The sequence below is a fragment of the Alligator sinensis genome, unplaced genomic scaffold (genome assembly GCF_000455745.1).
Source record: "Alligator sinensis unplaced genomic scaffold, ASM45574v1 scaffold84_2, whole genome shotgun sequence".
NCBI lineage: Eukaryota > Metazoa > Chordata > Crocodylia > Alligatoridae > Alligator > Alligator sinensis.
Genome location: NW_005842247.1, coordinates 416,558 through 443,573, shown reverse-complemented (window position 1 = coordinate 443,573; position 27,016 = coordinate 416,558). Strand labels below are relative to the sequence as shown.

Genomic DNA, 27,016 nt, shown 5'->3' with positions numbered 1-27,016 from the left:
TTGTTCCTTCAGAGGAGGGGGGGGGGGGGGGGTTGCACAGGTGTTATACAAGCAGCTAACTATCATATTATTGAGTCTGTTCAGCCATGTCAGACTGCTCAGATCTCAACTAAAACTTTTCAAGAAAGCCCTCTTGCTGGAGTTCTGCATTGTAGGTGCCATTTAAACTTCTGAGTGGCAACACTCAGCAGTATCTAGTTGAAACAGTAGAACCATTTATCAGGGATAAGTGCAAAAGAATGAGTTGGTTTTATGGTGCACACCTGCTTAAACAGAGGCTCATGGCCCATGTAAGTAAACAACCTTTCTTAAAATTTAAAAGTTGCCTCTGGAGGGTTGTGTGTAAAATCTTCATTGATATGGCAGAGGAAATCTATTCATTGCACTAGATATTATGCAGCTGGCTCAAACAAACACAGAGAAGAGCAGTCTGTTACTTAATGAAACATTTTTATAACAACAAAAGCATTAAGGTAAGTGGAGCCCTAGAATCCCATGTCCAGCATTCATTGAAACCAATAGCAGTGTTTCCACTAAATTCAGTAGGAGCTGAATCAAGTCCTTGGTCAAAGTAGATTTTAGCATTATTTAATGGCTGTGAAACAAATAAGCTATATGATGGTAACTAAGGAGGTCATCAGGACTGCTGCCACCATTTTGTCGTGGGCTGCTATCTCATCAGAGCACACAAGCAGAGAAGGAATTAATCATATCAGTACATGGATGATAGGCTGTAAGACAGTGTAGGCTCATTACTGAATGCAGAAGTTACAGACGATGCAGAGGCCGAAGTATTTAATGCCTTTTTACTTAAGTCATCACAAATTAAGTCAGTTAGTTACCAGATGATGAGTGTGGTTGACAGGAAAAATAGGGAAGGAGACAAACATCCTAGAGTAATGGAAAGACAGGTTAGGGATTACTTAGAGAAGCTAGATGTTTTCAAGGTGGCAGAGCCAGGTGGGATGCGCACTAGGGTGCTGAAGAAATTAGCTGAGGTAATTTCACAGCCATTGGCTATCCTCTTTGAGAACTTGTAAAGGTCCCAGACAATTGGAAAAGGGCAAATATAGTGACATCTTTAAGAAGGGAAAGAAGGAAGACCTGGGCTATTACAATCCAGTCAGCCAGACTTTGATACCTGAAATGATCATGGAGCAGGTCCTTAAGGAATCTGTGGTGATGCCCTTAGAGGAAAACAAGGTAATTGGGAATAATTAGCATGAATTCAGCAAGAGCAAGTCATGTATGACTAACTTGATTTCCTTCTATGATGAGTTGTGGAGAGCATGGATGTGACATATCTTGACTTTAGTGAGCCTTTGACACTGTCTCCCATGGCATGCTCATTAATAAGATAAGAAAATACAGAGTAGATGACAGTACTGTGAGGTGGATACATAACTGGTTGGATTATCATGTTCAGTGAGTAGTCATCAATGGCTCCCAGATCAAATGTACGTATAGACACAAGCACTAGGGAATTATTTGTTAGGCTGTGGTACAGCAGAGAAGGAGTTGGGGGTTAGAGTGGACCATAAACTGAACACGAATCAACAGTGTGCTTTTGTTGCAAAAAAAGCCAACCCTTTCTGTGTTGTATTAACACTTGCAAATCCAGGGAAGTGATTCTCCCACTCTATTTGGCAATGGTGAAGCCTCACTTGGGGTACTGTATCCACTTTTGGGCCTCACACGTCAAGAAAGAGGTGGACAGACTGGAAAGAGTTCAGTGACAAAAATTATTAGAGAGCTGGGAAACACCACTTCTGAGGAAAGAATTAGGATTAGAGATGGGCTCTTCTCTATGGCCACAGGGGACAGGAACAGGAACAATGGCCTCAAACTGTAACAGAGGAAATTTAGGTTGGAGATTAGGTAGAACTTTTTGACTGTGAAGGTGGTTAAATATTGTGAGAGGCTACTTAGAAAAGTTGCAGAATCTCTCTTTTAGACATTTTCAAGAGCAGGCTAGACAGGTGCTTGGCTGGGATGATTTAGTCAGGAATAATCCTGCCTTGAGTAGCAGGCTATATTAGATGACCTCATAAGGTCCCTTCCAGCTCTACTTACCTAGATCCTAGGGCAAAACCCCAGAAGACGTAGGAAGCAGTGGAGGAAGTTACCTTGTTGTGACTCGTACTGAACCGTGCTTGCTGCGCAGGATATGCTGCCTTTCAAAGGAGAAATGAAATGAAGTAGAACCCTGACGTTTTGTGGTCATGGCTGAGGCTGTGGCACTATTCATGACAGTCAACGTCCACCAGGCTTTTATGTTCCATTGGCCTGGCCCATTGCCTATGTAACCTTTAAGTCTAGCCACCTTTGACCCTCCAAATGAAATATCCAGTTACCTGATTCCAGCTTAGGTGACTGAGGACAGACTTTAATATGAGTAAGGTTTGAACACAATTCTCTGGAGCTGTAGCAAGAAGCCTGAAGTGCTCTGCTACTGTATCCACAAGGCAAGCGTTCTGAAATTCGATAAAACCAGCCAAATCCCATCTCAGATAAGTTCTACATCTATATCTATCGTCTTTATTTTCCTTGTCATTTAAATCACAGTATTTTTTTTCATATAATTTCTTTAGCTATTGCATGGAACAACATAGCTATTAAAATGCTGCTAAGTTCCCCCTTAGAGCTGGCTGTGTTTTATTGTGTAGGTGCTGTTGCTCTTGCCATATGGACTGCTGATGGCAAACGGTTGCAAATGATTTGGACTTGTCTTGCCTCTAGGTGCTGCTGAATCAAATGCCAGAAACTATTATTTGGAATGTGTACCAACAATGAAACATGCTTACAAGACAAGTGTAGACATAAAGTCTGAATTAGGTCATGAATTGTTCTGGAAAACATCAAGCTGCATTAAGCATGTTTATCATATTAAAATTATAAAGGGAAGTATAATTTGTACCATATTTTTAAAAAGTTTTTTTTAAGTACTCACGCTTATGACAGATTAATCATATCCCAAAGTTTGGAAGCTTAATGTTTGAACCTGAATTTTAATTGTAATAATATTTTTTTACTTGGCTAAAAGTTACTTTCATAGCTTGAATATGGACATGCCTAAGGTGACTTAAATATTTGACATAAACAGAAATTATCACCTTTAAAATCCCTGCATAGCAGACTAGGTGTTCATCAAGCCATGGCTTTAGAAAGCAATTCAAAGTGAGAACAAAGCTCTGTAGAATTGCATACTTCTTGATTATTCAGTATTCCCAGCAGCAAGATATCAGTCTGTCCTCTTTCCTCTGTCAGGAATGATGTTCAGCTCTCTGGGCTTTGAAACTGCTGTAAGTGTGGTCAACAAAACAAGTACAACATCATGTTTGGAATATGGTCCCATATCCCGTTTCTCTTTCTCTGATGTCTGAATGTGGAATGTACCAGAATACAAGACAGAGCTGGTTTTTGCATTTGCTGTCAATAAGGACAAACATGTAGTATTTTGATATGAGCACAATGCTCATAAAACATTCTGCACTGAAGACGTGTTATGAGTCCTAAAGGGGCAGTTTGAAGAGAAAATGATTTCTGATTTTTTTTAAAGCCATTAGTGAAAACTGATATTTTCCAGATTTACTATTTGAATGTTTTCTTGTTGCTCTAGTTTTTGTTATCTTAGTATTTTTAATTCCTTCATTGACTTTGATCAACTCTCCCAAGGTTACTCCAGGCATGATCCTGCAAGCTGTCAATGGCAGAAAAGGGGAACCATTTCCAGAGGTGCAGAGGGGAGTCCTGTCTTTGTTCCATTGACATCAGGGGAGTTACATGGGGTGCAGGGAACTAGTAGAAGGCAAAGGCTGATCATAGCTGGGGAGGTGTTGCTAAGCCTTCATCTGTGCAAGGGAAATATAGAGCATAGCTGCCAGATTCTTTCAAGAGAAGTATGCTCACAGTTGCCTCTCCAACCACACAGGAAGGTGGGCAGCCTTCTTACCATGCAGATCCTACTGCATTTCCTCAGTCTTGATGAAGGATTCAGCTCTAAGTTAGAGAGCCACTAGCAAGAGTCTTGGAGTCTTATTTCTTCGTGGATCCATTACAATAGATTTATCCAGTAGATAAATCTCAGTAGGGTCTAAGAGTCAGTCCTAACAGTTAACACCCCTGGAAAAGAAGCTGGTCTTTCCTAATAATTTCCTTAACTACCTTTTAAATTCCAAATAAAAGCAAACTCTGTTTTGTAGTTTTATAACATAATTGCATAATGTTTCCAGGAACATCTGAGAAATCAAATCTGGAACTAATAACTCTGACCTGTACCTGTGTGGCTGGTACACTCTTTTGGCTCCTAAACTCAAGAGGGTAAGAACAGATGCACAATCATTGAGCTTCTCCATGGCCCCATTGACTGACTGGCTTTTGCTGTGGCTGGAAAATTCTCTCTCATCTCAAACGAGATTCACAACTACTGAAAATAAGAGTCTGACTCAGCCTTGCCTTGCTCTGTGTATAGTCAGCTATACCAGTGCAAAGGGGGTGTGTAATACATGGGTGACTGGTGCCTCATGAGATTGGGGGGCACAATTTGTGGGTGGCAGTGGCAGGGTGGCGAGTCGCGACCACGCGCAGATACCAGTGTCGGCAGTGGGGGTGGTGAGTAGCAACTGCCCGCAGAAGTCAGCAGCGGTGGTGACGGTAGGGTGGTGAGTGGCGACTACCTGCAGAAGTTGGCAGTGGTGGCAAGGTGGCGAGCGGCGACCACCCATAGAAGCTGGGAGTGGCAGCAGTGGGGGGGAGGGGTGGCAAGTGGCAACTGCCCGCAGAAGCCAGCAGTGGTGGCCAATCTCAGGGGGGGCACATGCCCCCCCCCATGCCCCTCCTACCAGTTGCCTATGTATAATGCTAACCAAATATCACTGCGGAATCAGAATCAGTGCTAGGCCCAGGTAAAAAAAAACATGCAGGGCAAGGGCAAGGGCAAGGGCAAGGGCAAGGGCAAGGGCAAGGGCAAGGGCAAGGGCCTAAAGCTCAACTTCTTCATAGTATTTAGGTGCTTAACGCCCTTTGAACTCATTAATGTCCTACTGAAATCAATGGAAAGTAGGCACTCAAATACTTGGAGGAACTGGGAATAAGCATATGAGAAATCATGAAAATTCATCAAAGTGGCAAACCCAAGCCTGGCAGGCCTAGTCCTCAAAGGTTTCACACAAGTATAACTATGTCAGCTAGAGACATATGAATGTACTGAAACAGTACAGTGCATAGCATGGACATGGTTACAGTGGTATACATGTGCCATGTACTTAGCATAGCATATTCCCTTTCTGTCCAGGAATAGGTTTAATTACAGAAACAACCTCAATACAGAAAAGCTGCATCTGGCAGCATTGGCAGTTTGAAAGGACCTCGGAGTGAAAGTAAATGTAATTTGTGCTCACTTTAAGACCCCCTTTACACTGCCAGAATACTAAAAGCAGCTGGAGCATAATTGAAAATCAGGCTCACATTCTTTACAAATAGTTTATAAAAACTTAATATCTTCAGCCCGGCCCACAAGATTCTCTTACTTGAGTAAGGCCCAAGTATATGTTGCATTATAAATGCATTGTTTCAGTAACTGGACTTCAGTATATAATCTCTGTCTTGTCCCTGATCTCCAAATATGCATAAAGGTTGAGAAAACCAGACACGTTTAAAACAAAAGAAAGGGAAGAGGAGAATGGAAGTGAAATATAATTGTATCCAAATAAGTATAGAGAAACTATTCATTTGGTAGGTACCAATTATTCCACTTGCCATTAAGGATAGAACAATTAATAAATAATGGCACTAAATTGCAGTTCCCCAGTGCTGGAACTGATATCATGAAATGGATCACAGCATAACAGCCTAACTGTTGCTCAAAAGTATGCCAGCTAGAATTGTCCAATAAGAACTTATCTACAAGGTGAGGATCAGTTGGAGCATCACACGTTCAATCCCTCCCCATCCATATCACCTCTGTGGATGGGAGGAACTGGCAGTATGGAGGCAAGCTTGCTACCTTTCTGCAACCTGAAGGCAACCGCAGCCTCAAGGGAATGCTCAGCCTTTCTTCGAGACAGCTTTGTGAATGCAAGAGCCACCTGTCATTTTCAACCTCTGCGCCTTATTCCATAAAGCAGTCCTGTGTTAAGTGTGGTTGCTCTCCTTTTCAAGCAAGTCACATGGAGGTGATATATCTAACAGTACATCCAGCCACCTTGAATTCCTCAGCCTGAATGACCAAGTGCTCATTCACAGCTGGAGGTACTGGGGCAGTGTTCAGCACCAGCCTGGAGCAGCCAGCAAGAGCCCCTAACCACTCTGTCACTGGTCTCCAGTTCCCTTTCATGCAGTTCCATGAAAATACTTATAAGGAGGAGTGCCAAAAGCCAGTGGACACCCTCCGTAGGAACTGGGAGTAAGTGGATGAGTGTGCCATGTATGTGCATACGGTGTTGGCCAGGCTCAAGGAAAAGCAAGGTGAAATGGCAACAGATACTCATTTCATTGAAATTTGGACAACTTTGAGCTAATGGCCAAGAATCTAGTCTGTATATTAACAAAACCATTTTCATATTTTAGAGAGATTCAAATACTTCCTATGATACTTCCTATAACAAGGAAGAGGCCTAGTCAAATTAAGATGACAGGTCTGCATGCTCATTGGGAAGAAACTAAATTTCAAAATGTAAACTGGTGCACAGGTTAAAGCCTTTAGATGGAGCTCATAGTTCTCAATTTTTCACATATGAAATGGAAATTTATATTGTGGAGAATAGTGTTCTAGGTAAAAATTTCACAAACACATGAAATAATCCTTCTAAACTTGGTGTTTTATTCATCTCCTAGTACCACAATAATTCCAATATTCATCAGAAATGACAACTAAAAAATCAGAATTGCTGAATAATTGGAAAAGGCATAACCCGAAGTGTCCTGTTCGGTGTCTTGCAGACTGAGACTGAGTCTGAGTCTTGCGCAACCCTCAAACCACAATTGACCTTTCTCCTGGATGCATGTAAGAAACATTGACAGTTGAACTCCATCTGTTGCATAGACCAGTATTTTTTTGCACAATCATGAAACAGAGCTATTTTTAGCAATGGTGGTTAGTTATTTTCTGAAAATATTTCTTTGTGAAAGTACAGAACAAGTCTGTATTGTATGACAATTACTAGAGTGAGAATTCATATGGATTTCATGGGAGAAACTGACTCTGTCACATAGGAGAAAAGGTGGAGGGAAGATTGCTTGTAAAAAAAAGTGTCAGTGTTGAATTAAACTAGAAGAATCCCTACGAGATTGTATGTTGGAGTGTGAAACATACAGCCTTATGGGGAGAGGTACTTTGTATTCACCAGTCAGATCTAATTAATTTTCCTTCCTTTGACCAAAACCAGATGTTATTCAGGATTGTTGTCTGCTTTGTGATGACTGAATTTTTTAAAAATTTCCTAGCCTCATTCTTCGGAAATAAAGACCAATTACTTGTCAATCATAATGGATCCTGAGGAAGTCCCCTTAGATGAGCAATGTGAACTTCTTCCTTATGATGCCAGCAAATGGGAATTTGCAAGGGAAAGGCTAAAACTAGGTAATATGCTTAGTATAATATTAACATTGACTTTGTAATTATTGAATTAGATGTGTTTTTAATTACAGGCTGGAGACAGGTAATTGAATAATGAATTTTAGATCTGCACTGCAGCTGTACATGAGGGTGTTAGTGAGCTACTCCGTATAAAAATGTTGTGACTTAAATGAATTAAGATCTACAACTGGTGGCTTTCCATATGACTATTTAGAAACCAGATGTGAAGAATAAAATATAGCGAATTGTGCTGCTTTGTATTTCTTATGAACTGGGGTATAGGTAAAAGTAAAGGTATATTCTTGCAGAGACACCAGTATGAACACATCCCAAATACAGTATATTGGTAGCCATTTTAATAATCATACATAATTTGGTGAATGTTGAAGTCAAAAATCTAATTGAAGTCTCTTTACTTTGAAGCAATTTTATTGTATTAGTGGGCCAAGATCACAACAGGCAAACAATATACTTCCTGTCTATGCTTTATTGATGTGTGAACTGCATGGAAAGAAACCAGCAGACATGGAACTGAAACACCAAGGAAGCTTGACCCAAGTAGGTTTAGCCTTTACGGGTCTAGAGGTGAGGGAGGAAGGAACCAGAGAATTAGTTATAGTGAAAGAACTGGTGTAAACAAGTAAAGAATGTTGACAGTGAATGAGAACCAGATTTGGAAAAAGCAAAGTATGCACGGTCTGTTAGATTAGGTCTGTACAGGTCGCATTCATGTGGCAGCTAACCCACTCTTTCAGTGACCTTGGCAGCCTCATGGAATAATAGTCTCTCAAACATGAAATCTTCTTGTCTGGGTTCCTGTTGATGTACTACTTACAAACACTGATCCTTCCAACATCAGATGTGCCTGTTTTTTCCATCAGTGTTTTCTTCAACATGCTTATTTAGCGAAACCAATATAAGAACAATCACACTGCATTTCAGCTGCCTTTTCTTCAGACATTAGTTCTTATGATTGGTGCAATTGATACAACAACCATATAGTGGAGGAGAGGACATCCTTGTCATCGAATATGGCTACAGACACTAACAGAAAAAACACATATTACTCCACTAAAGTCAGCAGAATTACTCCTACCTGAAATTAATGTAAACAGAACTAAAACCTAGCTCCAAAACTGGATAGTAAAATTCCAGTGTTATGAAACAGGGCTTAGTTACTACCCTAAGCATGTAGTAAGCACGTACATAATTCTTCACTTGTGATGATAACTATTAAGCTGCTAATGTTGTAATACAGGGCTGTCCAACTAGCAGCCCAGAGGCCACATGTGTCTTCCAAAGAGTTAGCATGCAGCCTGTGGGTTTTGGCCTGGCCACCACTCTCCCCAATTGCTCCCCCTCCCTCCTCCAGGTTCTGCTTCCTGCCCCTCTCCTAGGGGCAGGGTAGCATAGCAGGAGGGAGCTGGAGTGCCCTTCCCATGCTGTGTGTATCCCAGGGGGCTAAGCTGCTTGCTACACATACACATCGCCAAAGAGGAAACAGGGATGCCTGTGCTGTAGGGGAGAACCACACAGCTGGGAGGGCTGCCCCCGCAACAGGAATTGAGGGGGGATGGCCATGAGCATGGTATAGAGCCTGCATGGCTTCTGACCCCCAAGTCTGCAGCCCCCAGGTCTACAGCCTGTCTTATGTGGCCCCCAGCTGCCCTGATGTTGAACAACCTTATTGATAGAGATTTATAGAGAAGTAGGGTTTGAAGAGGTCATCTCATCCAACCCCCTGCCTGAGGCAGGATCATCTCTATCCAAACCATCTTACCTCTTAGCAACACTACACAGTCAACCCTGACACAACCACAAGACTTAACATCCTTACCTACCACAGGTAAAGCAAGGGAATCATGGCAGCCAAAGTCCTGCTGCCCTAAGGTTGTTAATGTATATTCAAGAGATCCGAGGAGGAGAGGCATGCCCCCCACTACAGAGGAAGGCAAAGACCCCTACAGTCCATACTAATCTGACCATGTGGTAAATATTTTTCCTGACCACAAATACAGCGATCGGTCTGCTCCTGTGTGGAAGGGTGAGACGCTCTAGCCAGGAATCTCTGGGTTTAAGTCCCAGCAGGAGCTTTGGCACATCCTAGTCACTGTCCCCAGCCTTGGCTGCAGCCAGCACCAAAACGGTCTGAGGAAGGCTTGAAAAGCCAAACAAAACCCAACTCTAACATGTAGCAGCAGAAGGCAAAAAAAAAAAAATCCTTCCCAGACCCTTGTGGCAATCAGCAAAGCCCAGAAGCATGGGAACACCCATTCTAAAGTATAGGCATAGCTACTCATAAATCATTCCAGACCATGCAGGGATGAAATCAGGAAGACCAAAGCACAATTGGATGCAGCTAGCAAGGGAAGTGAAGGGTAACAAGAAGCATTTCTACAAGTGTGTTGGCAACAAGAGGAAGGTCAGGAAAAGTGTGCATCCCTTATTGAATGGGGGAGGCAACCTAGTGATGGATGACGAGGAAAAGACTGAAGTGCTCGATGCCATTTATACCTCAGTCTTCACAGACAAGCTCAGCTCCCAGACTACTGCACTGGGCAGCACAGTTTGGGGAGGAGGTGAGCAGCCCTCAGTGGTGAATGAACAGGCTAGGGACTACGTAGAAAAGCTGGATGTGTACAAATCCATGGGGCCAGATGGGATGCATCTGATGGTGCTGAGGGAGATGGCTGATGAGATTGCAGAGCTGCTGGCTATTATCTTTGAAAACTCATGGTGATCAGGGGATGTCCCAGACAACTGGAAAAGGGCAAATATAGTGCCCATCTTTAAGAAAGGGAAAATGAGAATCCAGGGACCTACAGACCAGTCAGCCTCACCTCAGTCCACAGAAAAATCATGGATTGGATCCTCAGGGAATCCATTTCTAAGCACTTGGAGGACAAGGTGATTAAGAACAGGCAGCATGGATTCATTAAGGGCAAGTCATGCCTGACCAACCTGATTGCCTTCTATGCCAAGATAACTGATTCTGTGGATGCGGGAAAAGCAGTAGATGTAATCTACCTTGGCTTTAGCTAGGCCCTTGATACCGTCTCTCACACAACCTCCCCATGGCACACTCCCCACCACCAGTGGCAGCTGCCCTTGGGACCCATGCAGGCACCAGCACCCCACGATGTGTGGCTCTGGCCAGCGCTGCATGGTGGTGGCAAAGAGCACAGCCCCGCAAGCCACCTCTCTCACACTGGGCTCCGCGCAGCCCATGTGCAGTTCTGGGGGAGAAGCAGTGCAGGCTAGAGCTGGCTGCCTTCCCCTCCCTCTGCTTCCCGCAACCTGCAAGGCAGGGGGAGGGGAAAGCAGCCAGCTCCGGGCTTTCCCCAGTAGTGCGGAGTTGCAGATGTGCTGCACAGAGCCCAGCGTAAGAGGTAGCTCCTTACTCCCACTGTGCAGCGCTGGCTGGAGCTGTGTGCCTGGGCCTGTGCGGGCCATGAATGCCCAGAGGGCTGCTGCTGCTGACAGCAAGGGCTGTGCACCATTGGGCGGGAGTGTGTGAGGGATGCCCACACCCCACGACTTCCCTTACGTCCACACCCTGCCCACCCAGGCTCCACACTCCCACTGCCCCCCTGGGCATGGGCTCTGTACTCCCACCCAGCTGCAGCCTCCCCCTGCACCTGCCCTCTATTTTCCTAGTGCCCAGAGCAAGACAGAGGCTGGGGAAGGCGTGCAGGTCCCTGGGGCAGCAGCAGCCCTTCCCAGAAGGGAAGGGAGGCAGATGGGGCCATTCGTGCTGCTGCTACGGAGAGAAGGATCAACCATCCTCTCCACAGCTCAGGGCCCTAGGTATGTGCCTAGTTTGCCTATGCATTAATCCGGCCCTGGTTACAAAGAGGTTAGAGCTAGACTGTTCTCAGTGGTGACAGATGACAGAACAAGGAGCAGTGGTTACAAGTCGCAGCAAGGGAGTTTTTAGTTGGATATTAGGATAAAACTTTTTTACTAGGAGGGTGGTGCAACACTGGAAGGAGGTTACCTAGAGACGTGGTGGAATCTCCATCCTTGGAGGTTTTTAAGGCCTGGCTCAACAAAACCCTGGCTGGAATTATCTAGTTGGGGATGCTCCTGTTTTGAGCAGTGGATTGGACTAGTTGACTTCCTGAGGCCCCTTGCAACCCTAATTTTCTATGATTCTATGATTTTAAAGCAGGAATCTTCTGATGCAGAACATCTGGAACATGTCATTAAAGTTACTGTGTGTCTGTGTCTCTCCACAGTTAGCTGGAGCCAATAGCATATAACAAGAATGGGTTGCCCCTGCATGCCTTTATGAAGACAACGCACATATTTACAAATAGCTCATGCTTAATTATCTTGTTGAACTGTTCCCAGATGGAAACTGCCTGATCCGAAAACCATTGAAGTAATTCTCCATGGACTTTAATGGATTTAGGATTAAGCTAAGAAACTGCCAGTTTCTGGAATGTTAAGTAGAGAATTCCAAATCCTTGAGTTGAATGTAAATGTTGTGCTATTCCCAGCATCAGAGGTCTCAGTGAGAGCAGCTAGTGGTCTGTGTGTACAATACCAGCTCCTTATTTTCAACTGCCAAACTATATTACAAAATAGCTAAGAATCCATTAATACTTTCCTAATGTTTTCCATGTAAACATCTGTTACAGAAATGATTTATAGGAGAAGAATTGGTCAAAACCCCCAATCTGGGATTAAATTGGGTTCACACAGTGAAAAAAACACCCTGTTTTATGTCAGCACTTAATGTGATGCAAAACAATAGAGTAAAAATGTAGAGGTAGAATCCGTTTTAGTGCAATTTTCAATGAAATCAAAGTGGTAAATCAGAAGGGAAGTGTTTCCAGTGTTTAGATTGATTTAAAAGAGAATAGCTTTATGAAGTAGTGACTAAATTGTTTATCCCAGTGTGGGAAATTACTGATGGAAACAATAAAATGATGGGTTTGTCAAGCTTACTATGAATACAGAGGTTGTAGTGCCTTGGGCAAGACACCTGTAGTGAGCTAATTAGAGGTTGCTACACTGTGAAAACCTAAAGAATATCACATTACCCTACTAGGAAAGCTCTGACCTAAATCTTGATACTGCTTCTCTTATACATGGATCATTTCCATCGAGCAAGGACTGTAGAATCTAATCAAGTTGACAGAGGCATAGAAATTGTATGGGAGAAGCCCACAGAGATCTTTAAAAAATACTAAACCTTCTTGGGGTTGAAACTACAAGTCTGACAAATTCTTGGTCAGACTGTTGTTCTGCTCGGCAGCATAGATAGTATTTTTAAGTGTAAAAATGCAGTACATTTTATGATGCTGGGGGAAATTATACTTCCTATTTTTCTTACTGTTTTTCTCCTCACCACCTGAACAAGGGTGGCCACAGAATTTCTTTATGTTTTCATAGTGATCTCCATTAAGACAAGAAGCACTGGGCTGGAAAATGGAGACAGCTCCCTCCTTTCTGCCTGCTTTCTAATATCTGCAGGAATATGGCTCTGTTTTTCTGTACCTCCTAAAATCTGTGGAAGGATGTGTGTGTAAATTTAAAGTTCTGCTGACAAAGTCAATGGCTGTTTTTTGCATCATCCTGCTGGTTAAGGTAGAAGGTCAAGAAAGAGAGAAATGGTGTGCAATTTATATAATGTCCAATTTACATAATTGAAGAATAAGTTTTAACTCTATTGTATACTTTGACTTTTTTCTTCTATTTTGAATGAAGCTTTACTTGCCGTTCTTTTTTTCCTCACCACAATATCAGTTGTTTTACTACAGACACAAGAGTACTAGAAAAGTTGGTAAAATATGTCCTACTGGGTACTTACTGGGTGAAACTGAAGCAACAATACAAAATGAAGCGAGATGCTTGGGATTATGATTTTAGAAAATATTTTCTGAGAGGATTTCTCACATCATGATGTCTCAGCCACTGAAGAAGGAACAAGTAAACCAGGATCTCACTGGGATGGTTAGACAGAGGAAAAGAAATTGGTATTGCCAACAACTTAGCCATTTGAAAACCTTGAGAAGCCATAAAAAGGACATTGGCTTAAACACTCTCTCTCTCTCTCTCTAATAAGTTTGGGATCCTAGCTGGTTTCTAAACCTCTAGGATATATTTGAGTCATGTTTTTACAACTTTTCTCTGCTGCCGTGTGGTCTAGAAGCTTATTTTTATGAGGCTAGTTTTGCCTGTCACCATGTTATGATTACAGTTGGAGCTTTAAGAAAAACCACCCCCACCAAAATATTGAGACGACTGATAAAATCCATGAGAACTGGTAACACCAAGGAGTGCTACATCTCACCTCAGCACACAAAGTGCCTGGTATGCTGGCTAATATTAGAGTTCACACAAGCCCTGGGTACAGGAGCAGCCTCGAGGCCTTTGATTTCTCCTGGGGAAATTCTGCCCGATTATCTCTCTGGGAAGAGGGGGCTGCTTTAGTCCTACCTGCCCGGTGAGGGCTGAGAAAAATAGAAACTACCTTCAAACTCCACTTTGGCCATTCCTAGCTGGGTCTGCTACTCTTAATGGTGTTCATAGCTGCTGCAGTGACAGCCCTTCTGCTAGTGCAGATGCTGAGGTAGTATCTCCCCCCAGTTAGACTCCCCCCAGTAGTATAACTGAGTGGGATGACCACAGCGTCAGCCCTGGGCACTGTCTTTGGAGACAAACAGCCACCACCAGTAGTGTGGCAGTCAGCCAGGTAGGCCCAGTCTAGGTAGACTGGGTTTATGGCAGTCAGGTTTATAGCCATCAGGTATTTGGGCCTAATACAGCTTGCTGTTTTGGGGTACATTCAGATGAGCGTGCATGTGCAGTATGACATGGAGAGATCCTGGTGACAGCCAGGCTGTGTGCACCAGATCACTGCCACTAGAGCCCTGGGAAGCCCCCAGGACCCCAGGTAAGGCTGCTGGGGCCAGCCTTAGTGCTGGCCTCAGCATCTTCTACCCCACCCGGGGCAACTTGCTGTTAGGGTGACCACCCCTTCCTAATTGGGCAGGACAGTCCCGGAAGGATAGGGGTAAATGCATGTTTGTTGCTAAGAGTAGTAGCTGTTTAGGTTCCCTTTACCAATGATGCTCCTACCCCATTCTAGCTTGCCTCCCTGGGGTATCATTAAGAATGCACTCTATAGTGTAAACATCTTGTAAAAATATATTTGGAAACATTTGCAGAGCATTCTCTATGGGTTTTTAATTTTTTTTTTTTTTTTATGTGCATCTCTCTGCCATTTACTTTCTTTGCAGGAAAATCACTTGGCCATGGTGCTTTTGGGAAAGTGATACAAGCAGCTGCTTTTGGAATTAAAAAATCACCCACATACAGAATAGTTGCTGTGAAAATGCTGAAAGGTATTCTGCTGCTGGATTGCCTTGATGTATGATGTACTGCTTATCTTTTAGCTCTTGTTATGGATGTGAATTGAGAGAGAAAATGTTATCTTGACTAGTTTATTTTTAAAATAAACAAAACTTGGATATCAAGTTTAAGCTCAGATCAAATTTTTCTATGAAGTGGCAAACCCTTAAAGTGAAAATAAAGTTCCTAGTCAAAGTGCTGAAGAAACCTTATTGATTATGGCCACGGCTTCAGAAGTGCTCAATTACCTGGTTGCTGAAAAAAAAAAACTTTTGAAAAAGATTTAAATAGCATCATCAGCAGGGAAAACTAACAAGGAAGAATGGCTTGTGAGTTAGACTGTATCCCAAGAGTAAATCCACAGGAAAATTTAGAGACTAGAAAGCCAGGATGAACAATCAGATCATCTACTGTAACCTACTGTAATCACAGGCCATTACATTACTCTCAGTTATTCACATATTGAGCCTAACAACTTGTATTTAGCTAAAGCACATCTTCCAGAAAGGCATTCAGTGTTAATCTGAAGATAACTGAGAAGTAAAGAATTCAATTGCTTACTGGTAAAAAGTACCTTAACTTCTAAATTGAATATGACTGCCTTCAGCTTCTAGCTAGTGGTTCCTGTCATGTGGGCCTGTAGTGTGTTGGGTCTAACATTGGTTCCTACAGAACCCCACTAGAAACACCCTTTGCTATGATGATTCCTCGTTGACATTTGGTTTCTGAGATCTCTGTCAGCCATGTTTAATCCATTTAGTGTCTGCTTTCCTGATATTTTACAGCACACAGTTTTATGTGAATGATGAACAGTCCTAAATCAAATGCATTAGTAAGGAGTAATGCACCACTGGTGTGCTACTTGGGGCATTCTTGAGGTGGATGGTGGCTTGGGGTATCACAATTTCCTTATTGCTTCTCACTGTCCCAGAGCTATAGTAATATTTTGCTGGCCTAAACCAGCAACAGACTACTGCAAACCCATCCTCACCCCAGCTAAGCTGTGCTGTCCAAGTGTGACTTTGAGAATGTTCCCCTGACCATTGCACCTGCTGTAGTAGGACACGAGGTAGATGTGCAGCTGCCTTTTCACCCCTGCACCTGGTCCCAGTCTCTGGTTAGCATGTGTCATCCACCTTAGCAACCCTTAGTAACAGAATTGATTTGCCAGCATATGACTTGGTGTGCTTGGAGGTCTAAGAAATAACAACAAGATTTTCCAGGGCTTTAGCATTAGGAGGCTGATGAAGGCTTGATTTTCAGGTCCATAAAGTCAGTTAGAGGCTTGCTTTTCCATTAGGCAGAGGACAAGTACAGCACACATGGCATCATTGCTGTACTACCTGAGCATCTCACAATCATTAATGCATTTTCTACTCAACACTTCTGCGTGATAAGGAATACCCCTTATGTCACAATAATCCGGTGAAGTATGAGCCCCATTTTTAGCAATGGGGAAATAAGCCTCAGAGTAAATTTAATGTTATGGGCCAGTTCACACAGTAAGTCTGTTACTGAGACCAGGTACCTGGAGTCACAGCTCTCTGTTCTGTCTGCTAGGGAAAAAAAATCCTCAGCTGCCTCCCGCAAAAATCAGTTTTCTCACCAAAATTAAATATATAGTATATAAAGAAAAAAATTGCTTCAGTTGAATGTATTCAACCCAAAATGAAACATTTTGTTTTCAAGGTTTTTAACCAAATTTAAATTTAAATTCAATTAAATTTGGCTAAATTTGGTCTTGAAATTTTAACTTTTTTTGGCCAAAACTATAGACTGTTGACACAAAAAAAAATTTGCTCAGTTCTAAATATAAAAGGATCTATTGGGAGGAAATGAAGATTGATTATGTCTTTAAGGGATTTTACTTCAATTCAAAGGATGCTGGGCACATAGGGACAGAAAAAAAACAGAAATACATGGAAGTATATTCACTAATGACAATTATTTTAAATATATATATGATACATGATGTCATAGTTCCCTAAATGAAGTGCTGGTTTATCATCTTACATGGACTCTCTTTTGTGTTCACAGAAGGTGCCACAGCAAGTGAATACAAAGCTTTGATGAGTGAATTGAAAATCCTGATACATATTGGGCATCATCTAAATATAGTAAACCTTCTTGGAGCTTGCACAAAAAGTGGAGGTAAAAGAATGTGCACCGCACTAAAAATGGGTTTAGGTGTTCTCTGAACAATAGTCAATTGAGCATATCCTTTTTTTAATATTATCCCAATGTGAAGTTATTGTCTTTTTGCTTAATTTTACGTGTACATACTTGAGCTCTCTCTACTTGGCAAAAAGGGGTAGTGAAACAGAGATGTCCCTTTTGACATAAGAACATAAGAATTTCCACATCAAACCAGATCAAAGTTTTATCTAGTGCAGTATCCTGTCTTCCACACTAACAAGTAGATGTTTTAAAGGAAAAACATAAAAAGAGGGCATATGTACAATGATCCATCCCATGTTATGCTCTCCCGGTCATCAACAGTCATAAGTTTTTAGATGCCCTGAGCTTGAGGCTGTATTCCTACCTGTTGCATTTTGTACACCTGCTGGACCCAGATGTGGCCACACCGTGGGTTTAAAGGAACTTACAGGTTCCTCTTGGTTTTAATAAGTGAAGCTGTAATGAAGACCATCCTTTACAAGAGAATAGTCCTTGCCTTGTGCCCTGCTTCTAAAGTTGAGATCAGCATAACATAGAAAGGGCAGGAACCAAGGGTACTTCAGAAATGGCCAGTGACTCTGAATGATCAGACATGAGATACACTTTGATAAATCTCCTCACGAGGTGCTAGTAAGACAACCAAGTATCCAATAAATGGGCAGTAATTCATTTTGGATACACTGGCTCATTTTATTTGATGTGGACTAAGACTGTACAATTCCAGTATGAACTGAAACTTCCCCAGTAACTTGGTTGGTGGGGAGGGGGAGAGGAGGGCAGGGGATTTCATGTGTGGTATGGGTTTGAGCCACTCATTCTGCCCCAAAATGTGTGATGTTATGATAGACGCTTGTTCCAAACAGACTCCTTTCTCATGTCTTGCTTTACACCACTGAAAATGCATTTCACTTCTACTCAGGGCCTCTGATGGTGATTGTTGAATATTGCAAATATGGAAACTTATCAAATTATCTGAAAAGCAAAAGAAGTTTTTTCTTTCCAAGCAAGGTAAAGATGCTGACACTGCGTGTACCTGTATGCTTCCACCCCCTGCTTACCTTTTGCTAACAGGATTGTTTCTGCTGACTTAGAGCATCTTGGTTCACTCAGAAGAAACATGGGGAAAGTGCTCTCACATACTGAACCCCATGCCATCATGCACACACAAGAGAATGCGACATGTTTTCAGAGACTTGAAACTAAGAAGCATGGTTTACCTGGATTAGGGCCATTGAGAATAGAAGATTGTGCTGTCCATATGCACCCATCACATAGCATTGGTAGTTTTCACTGTGTTTAGGTATGTTCTTTGTCACAAATAGGGAGACAAGTTATGCGAACCATATTCTTCTTGGTGAGTATCTAGACCAGTGGTTCTTAACCTTTTTTGGACTTGAGGCACCCCTCCATAACTTTTGTGAACTGAGTGGCACCTAATTTAAAAAAAACCCCACAACTGTATATTATACTGCTTACCACCTTGCAGAAGAGCTGGGCAGTGAAAGTGGGGGATTGGCTAGACAGAGACAAGCCTGACCTTGTCTATATGCTTATCTCCTTGTGCCTCGTGGCACTTGAGTGTGTTGTGGCACCCTGCTGAGAATCACTGATATAAATACTGATCCGCAGAAGTACCGAGGCACCTAAAGTGGGATTTACATGCCTTAATGTAAAACTATAGTCTTAAAAAACCTTACCACCTTACTGCCTAACCCTGCAGGTGTCTCAAGTTTGAAAGTTCTCCATGTGTCTAAAGTCTGTTTTGGATATGCTCAGAAATACTAAGCAGCACCAACAGTTTTGGTTGGGCAGCCCAGCACCTATCTCATACCTGAGCTCCATTATTTTTTACAAAACAAGTCCCTCTGCCTGTCTCAGCTGAGGGACTTGATCTCGTAGCACTCTGAGAGCCCATCTGCTGAACCAGGCTTCACTGCCCAGCTTTCTTTGTAAGAGTCTGGGGTGGAACTCCCCCTGTACCTCTTCTATCCAATAAGCTCAGTGATTGGAGGTACTTTACCTCCTCTGTCTGATGGGGGATTCATAAACCCCACACCATACCAACATCTCCCACTTTGCAAGGTAGTGCCCTGCCTACCAGGCCAGGGCTAGTCTAGGGTTCAGTGTCTGTGTGAGAAGCTATTCCACTGAATGAAAAAAATGTGTTGGGACAGAAAGGGGGCAAGAGAGGAGAGTGAGTGCAACTGTGTAGCCTATGGATTGGGGCACTCACTGGGAAGGAGTGGGTTTCCTCTCTCTACTCTGAGCATTCATTCATATTTCACATTACATCATGCTTGGATAAAGTACTGGTTACTCATCTGTTGGACAGAGGGCTGGGAGAGAGGGGGAGGAAGGAAAGGGCAGAACCATTTTCTTTCACAACTGTGCTCTGAAAGGAATTACTATTGCTTGAAAGAGGGGGCTCATGTGCCTACCTCTGGGCACATGTTCAGGGTTGTGAATTTTGAATTGGCAGGAAACCTGCCTTTCTGCAGAATTAGAGATTAAAGACTTAGAGAGGGAGAGGATTTTGGATGCACGCGCCTTTCCACAGTGTTTCCTACTGGCAATCTGGGATGGCTCAGCGTTTTGGCTTTCATAAGGCCTTGGCCATCATGCCTCCTTTTCCCCATGTGTTTCAAAGGGAACTCAAATCAGGGTGCAGCATACCTAGGCCCAGAGTGGGAGGGGCCATCTTCCCAACCCCACTAGTGGCGGCCTCGCTCCTCCCCGTCCCTCAACCACTCGGACCTCTCAGGGGGTCCACCTGTTTAACCTGCTACATCTTCATGCTATGAAGTTGTGCTGGGAGGCTGCCCCTAGAGATCAGTGGTTTTGCTTCAGGTCTTAGAACCTTGTCTGGGCTTCGGTCCCCTGGCATGAGCCCACTTGGCTCTGGCTGGGCCCCTCCACCTAAGGCCCACTGTCCCAGGATCCTAGCGCTCCTGGGCCCCAGCTCCATCCTTGCCCTCATGGGCTCTGGGCCCCTCTCTCACCCTAACAGGCTCTGGGCTTGCGCCCTCAGCTTCTTTTGCTACACCCTACAATCCTCAGCTGATAGCAGTGCTCCTGGCACCCTTCTCGGTGGCCTCCTCTTCCTCTACAGCCACAACCTGGTCCTTTGGTTCAAACTTCAACACAATTAAAATACAAGAAGCTTCTTCCAAACCAAAAGGTTTCCACCCCAGTCTGGGTCAATGTCATACCATGACAGCAAACTAAACATAAGGTCAAAATACTTTGCTCTGCTGCCTGGTGATGCAGGGGCTTCCTTGCAGCTCCCTGCAGCCTGAAGTCCTTCCCCCCTAGCAGGTCAGATCCCCTCTCTTGAAGCCTCAGCCACAGTCCCAGCTTTGTAAGGCCTCTACCCCCTCGCTGGGTTACCTGACCCATCACTTCCACCCATGGCCTGTCAGTCACTTGCCCCCCAATCCCTGGGGCCTCTCTGGCGAGCACTGCTGAGGGGCAGGTCCTCTTCGCCAATCAGTGAGGATGAGCAGGGCAGCCCTGAAATGCCCATGAAATTGGCTCTTTGTGCCAGGGCAAAGCCAAGAAAATGTCTTTGTCTCACTGTGAGTTAAGTAGGTCCCTAACTATTAGTCCCTCCAGGGGCCTTGAGCCAGTCAGATGCTCCCTAACTCCCTGTCCTTCAGTAATGGGGTAGGGGCCCCATTATACAGGGCTGCAGATTAAACACCAGTTACCTAAAAGCTAGGTACTACAACACTGAGCATTACTATGCCTAAGCACCTTTGTGGATCCATCCTTTAATCAAGCGAATAGTCCTACTACCAACTAAAGTGGGAGGCTAGGTGCTTGCCAATGGGAGCATCAGAGCCATACAAGGATGAGGGAAACGTCATTTGTACGTAGCACAGTTGAGAAAGTTTCACTCTGGGCAGTCCTTGCCCTCCCAGTTTTCCCCTCTTCCCCACTCCCAGTTGCACTATTCAGTCTCTGTTACTCGGACACAGAATCTCTTGCTCTCTATTTGCTCAAAGGATGCATCATTGCAAGCGGATCAGATGAAAGAAAAAAAGAATACTGAACTGGTGGAAGGTGAAAAACAAAGGCTGGGTAGTGTCACCAGCAGTGAGAGCTTAGCAAGCTCTGGCTTTCAGGAAGATAAAAGTCTGAGTGATGTGGAAGAGGATGATGAGGGTAGGTATTGATTCCTTCCTGTTCCTACACAGTCTGAGATATTTTTACAATATGTTTTGCATCTTTGATTTTTTTTTCATTTATCACCCTAATAAACATCCGTGGGAGACACTCATAGGGTCATGTCCAAAGGCTAGAAGATTTATAAAAAGATTATTTACAGGGTTACTGAATCTGACAGGAAAATGTGTGATTGTTTCTTCTGACTGCTCCTTATCTTGGGGGAAAAACACAAAGTGTATAGAGCACAGGGTGTAAAACTAACACTATTTTTGTTGTTGGTGACAGAGGTTTGACCTCCCAGCACTGTTCTGTTAAAAGTGAACTTACTGGGCTAACACAAGCAGAGGGAAAAAAGAAACCAATCCCAAACTTATTAACTTATTATGTGCTAAATTGTTTCCAGAGTCTGCTGAGTTTTACAAATTGCCCCTTACAATGGAAGATCTGATTTCCTACAGTTTTCAGGTGGCAAGAGGCATGGAGTTCTTGTCATCCAGAAAGGTCAGTTTTACACTCTTGCATTTTGCCCTCCAGAAGAACCAGATTCAGCAGAGGTGAAATGATGTCTGAATTTTAAATGACACCTTCCCTTGGTAAATGTCCCAAAGGAAGAACAGCTTTCCTCTTGATATTCTAAATATAAGCATGTGTTTATTCAAGTCTTCATACTATAAACACAGGATTAAGGTGGAAGGTGGTAGGTGAAGCTAAAAAAAAATCCTCTGAATGAATTAAGATATAATAACTATGGAAATCCAAACCATGTAACACTTCCCCTGGTTATGCTAAACAGATTAAAGATTTACACATTATTTGGTCCATAGAAATGTTTGTTTGTAAAGAGCTACTCATTATTTACAGAAACTTCATGTAAATGTTATTCAGCTTCCCTAAGAAAATATTAAATTGAACTTTCAAATAGTAATAATTAAAAAAGGATATAGAAAACATTCAGGATATTTGGGATTGTACTAAGGAAATGCTGTTTTATTGTGAAACTATTTTATTACAGTGCATTCATCGTGATCTAGCAGCCAGGAACATCCTTTTATCTGAGAACAATGTGGTAAAGATCTGTGATTTTGGCCTTGCAAGAGATATTTATAAGAACCCTGATTATGTGAGAAAAGGAGATGTAAGTCAACATTGCTTTTATTTGTGCAGTTGTTTGTAACATATCATTTTAAACTGTTCCCTAAAACATTCTGTAAGTGTTTACATTCCTTGAACTTAAAAGGGCCTAACATTAATCATGGATTTTATGTGAAGACAAGAAATCCTGATGTGCTGTATGCACACTTACATTCTCAGAAACAAGGCTTGGAAATGCTAATCATTTTACAGTTCTGGTACCTTAATTGTTTATATTGATATTTGTTTCTTGGCTAGACCTGCTCAGTAAACTAGTTAACACTGAGCTGCTTTCTTGAAAACAATCGTTCATGCCAAAAGAGGTCCGTGTCCCTCTGTGCTCATACCTAGGGTGAAACTCTGCTTCTAGCATGTCAGAATAATTTCACTGAGTTTGGAGTTGCTTCAGGAATGAGTGTAACCAACCCTCCTATTGGGAATGTAGATGGGTTTTCCTAGAGATAAGGCAAAAATCCCAATGCAGCTAGTTCTCCCTTCTTGGGGCAGTGCCTTCAGATGGGAGACCTGTCCTGTAGGAGCACATGTCCATTTGGCGGCTTCAGGAAATGAGGACAAAATTATTGACCTCCCTGTCCCTCTCCCCAATATACCCCCACTCATGCCTCCTGTAAAATGATGGTAATAAAGTACCTAACCTTGCAGTGAAAGCTGAGAGGCCAAACTGGGCCTGTGTACATTGAATTTAACAGAATTTGGTGGGACTGGCCCATAGGAGTAATAAACATTCATAAATTGCTTTAAAAAACCTAGAGTACTATACCCAGGCTAGGAATTACTCTTTGGATTACTGGAAAGTTCTCCTATTTAAAAGCCAGGTAGTTTCATGTTTGATTTCTTTTACATTGCATATGATTGGGGAAAAAACTGGAAAAAGAAATCTTTTTTTCCCTTGCAAAATAATTAAGACAATGTTTTAGTTGGTTTTCTGTAAATTAAGAAATTATAGTAAAACCATGTTTCAAAGTTCATTATTTGCATATATTTACATAAAACTATAGAATCATTATAGAATAGTAGTGCTGGAAGGGATCTCAGGAGGAAGATCTAGTCTAAGGCAGAATAATCCCTGATTAAACCATGACAATTTATTTATCCCAGTTAATTTAACTGGCTCTTAAGGATGGAGATTCCACAGCTACTCTGGGTAGCCTGTTCCAGTGCTTAGTGCCCTTTTAATGAGAAAGCTCTTCTTAGTATCCAACCCAAATTTCCCTTGCTGCAATTTAAAACCATTGCTCCTTGTGCTGTCCCCTATGGCCACAGAATAATTTATCTCCATCCTTCATAAGAATTGCTACTTACTGGGTCAGACCATAGGTCCATCTTGCCCGGTATCTTGCCACGCAGGGGCAGAGAGTAGATGCTGAAAGGGAGAGTGAACTAGGTCTGACCAGAATTTTTTTCCACTGTTCCTCTCACTTGCAGCCTCTACCATTTAAAGTCAAGAAAGTTCGAATTCAGACACTGTACCACAAACTCCCATGCTCAATGGCTAGTGATGACCCCTTTTCCTCCAAGAATTTGTCCAATCCCTTTCTGAAACTACCTAAAGGGACCACAACTGGGCACAGTATTCAAGGTGTGGATGCACCATGGGTTTATAAAGGGGCATAATGATACTTACAGTTTTGTTTACAAATCCCTTCTTAATAACCCCTAACATTTTGTTTGCCTTTTTGATGGCTGCTTAACATTGAGCTGATGCTTTTAGCAAACTGTCCACAGTGACTCCCAGATGTCTTTCCTCAATAGTAAGACCTAATGTAAAGCCCACCATCATGTATAGCTTGGGTTATTTATGCCTGGGTACATCTCTTTGCACTTTTCTACACTGAATTTCACCTGCCATTTAGTTGCCCATTTACTCAATTGTGCCAGATCCTTCTGTAGCTCATCACAGCCCACCTTGGTCTTCACTACTTCGAATAATTTTGTCATCCACAAATTTGGCCACCTTGCTACTCACCTTCTTGTCCAGTTCATTTATGAATATGTTAAACAGTATGGATTCCAAGCCAGATTCCTGGGGGACTCTGTTGTTTATTTCTTTCCATCCTGAAAACTGACCATTTATACTCACTCTTTGCTTTCTATCTGGAACCAATTTCTAATCCATGAGTGGACATTCACTTTAATCCCATGACTACCTAATATAGTTAAGAGCATATGCTGGGGGACCTTGTCAGAGGCTTTTTGGAAGATCAAATATACTATGTCAATTGGATCGCTCCAATCCACCTGTTTATTAACATCCTTATTGGACTCTAGTAGGTTGGTGAGTCATTATTTCCCTTTGACAAAGCCATGCTGATCCCTCCCCAGCAAGTCATGTTCATCCATGTAACCATGCTTCAGATATTTGAAGAGTGTTATCAAATCCCCCTTCAAGCTTCTTTTCTCTGACCTAAATGATATAAGTTCTTTCAGCCTGCTCTTGTAAGTCATGTTTCCCAGGCTTCCAATTATTTTTGTTGCTCTGTGTTTCCCAATCTGTGCACATATTTCTTGAAGTGCAGGCCACAAAACTGGACACAGTACTCCAAGTGAAGCCTCAGCGGTGCTGAACAAAGTAAGAGAATCACTTTCCTGAAAATAATTGTAGGACTTATCTATTTTGTTCCAGGCACGACTTCCCCTCAAGTGGATGGCTCCAGAATCCATATTTGATAAAATCTACAATACGAAAAGCGATGTGTGGTCTTATGGAGTCTTGTTGTGGGAAATATTCTCTTTGGGTATGACTAATGCGTACTAAGTAAATGAAAATCAACAGGGGGACTAGTTAGGGCCTGACCCAAAGACCAACTAATCAGTGACAAGGTGCCCATGGTTTTCATTAAACTTTGGATCATCCCCTTACTGCATTAGGGCTGCATGATTTATGTCTGTATACATGAATTTATATACATCTTCATGGCAAATTGAAAAGTGAAATGCTTTGTAAGAGCTCCAATAAGTGATACAATTTTGGTTTCAAGTTAAAAATTACAAACAGGTAACAAAAATCTATCTGAGCTCTTCCCCCAGGACCATCTTTCTCTTATTAGAGCCATGGCCCCAAACCCACAAAGGTACTCAAAAATGCACAAGATGCTCAAAATCAGCATACCCAACTTTTAGGCACCTGCATCTATGAGTGGCATTCCCAAACCTGACTTGGACATTCAAGTTCCCTGTATAGACAACTGGTGTGACCCCACATTTTCTATTAGCCTAGTGATGAAAACATTTATGCAGGAAGTGGGAGGCCTGATTTCTAGGTTCCCCCTCAGCCTGAAGGAGTTCAAACCCATGTCTCGCTATAATGCTATAGTCTGAATAAATTAATTGGCCAAAACACAGGTGCTTGTAAGTCCATAAATATACATGAGTCTGTAAGTGGTTAGGCAGGGGTTGTGTGAAGGGCTGGCATTGTTCACTTGGACGTAGGCCTCTAAATTCCACCTAAGTTGTACTTTAGGCATCTAACAACTTTTTTGGATCTTGTCCATTTACACAAGCTCTACTCACTACAACACAGCCAGGTTAGTTTCTGGTGGTTTTTGAAGGGAAAACAGAACCCAAGACTCAAGACATGACAGGAAAGTAAAGTAATTTTCTTTAAAACATTGACTTTTAAATACAGCTGTAACAACTGCTGCTTGGCATGCAACCTGTTCATAAGTCAAAAAAGTTTTGACCTGGAAAATAAAGTTCGGGGCCCACTCTACCACCTGCACTTAAAGAGAATGGTTGCACAGGAACCTGAGACAATTTTTGAGAAGTTAGGGCTGTGAGACTGCATCTTTGCTGCATACTTACTATCTTTCTAGGGCATAATCCTGCTTCCACTGAAGTCACTGGGAATTTTATAACCAATCGCACTAGGTACTACATGATTTAGAATGTAAGGAGTACCAGCTTTTGCCCCCCAAACTTTTCAGTTTTCCTGTGGGAACAACTACAACAAATTCTAGTTGAAAACATGCCAACAACCCCTCCCCTTTAGTTTCTCTGAACATGTTAAGGTATTCTTAAATGTATGATGACAGACACCCTCTCTCTCCAGTCTCTGAAAAAACTACCAGCCACAATAACCCTTGAGTGACACAATGCCAGCCCTCCACTATTCATAGCTCCTTCCGACTTACACTAATTGCTGGAAGCTGCAGACACACAAACACCAAAACAGTCACTGCAGGATGAACTGGCACATAGAATCTGAAATTAAAACCTGAAGTAAGCTACTTCTTTGTATCCTGCATTTTGAACTTAAGAAAAAACAGAGATACTTGTGAAAGGGAACAAAAATTAATCATAAGAGAAGAATTTTAATTGGACCCAACACAGAGTTCTTTACCTCAGTGTTCCTAAGCGAGGGGCACGACAAGTCTCTCACTGGGGTTGTAGAGAGGCAGCAGCAAGGTGCCAGACTTCCATGCATAGACCCTGAGATGGTGCAGAGTCACTTGGAAGAACTGGATGCCTTTAAGTCAGCAGGCCCGGATGAGCTCCATCCGAGGGTACTGAAGGCACTGGCCGACATCATTGCAGAGCCACTGGCGGGAATATTTGAACGCTCATGGCGCACGGGCCAAGTCC

The 27,016-nt window shown here is 42.7% G+C and overlaps 1 protein-coding gene across 1 annotated transcript in view; it reads left to right on the top strand.

Annotated features, from left to right (window-relative positions):
• The window catches only part of FLT1 (fms related tyrosine kinase 1), a 150,533-nt gene that overhangs the window by 103,407 nt on the left and 20,110 nt on the right, over positions 1-27,016 (top strand). Inside the window, exons 16-22 of the mRNA XM_025208711.1 lie at positions 14,827-14,931; positions 16,976-17,089; positions 18,036-18,124; positions 21,121-21,280; positions 21,687-21,784; positions 22,296-22,418; positions 25,059-25,170. Coding sequence (XP_025064496.1) covers positions 14,827-14,931; positions 16,976-17,089; positions 18,036-18,124; positions 21,121-21,280; positions 21,687-21,784; positions 22,296-22,418; positions 25,059-25,170 — 801 coding nt within the window. The remainder of the gene's footprint in view (positions 1-14,826; positions 14,932-16,975; positions 17,090-18,035; positions 18,125-21,120; positions 21,281-21,686; positions 21,785-22,295; positions 22,419-25,058; positions 25,171-27,016) is intronic.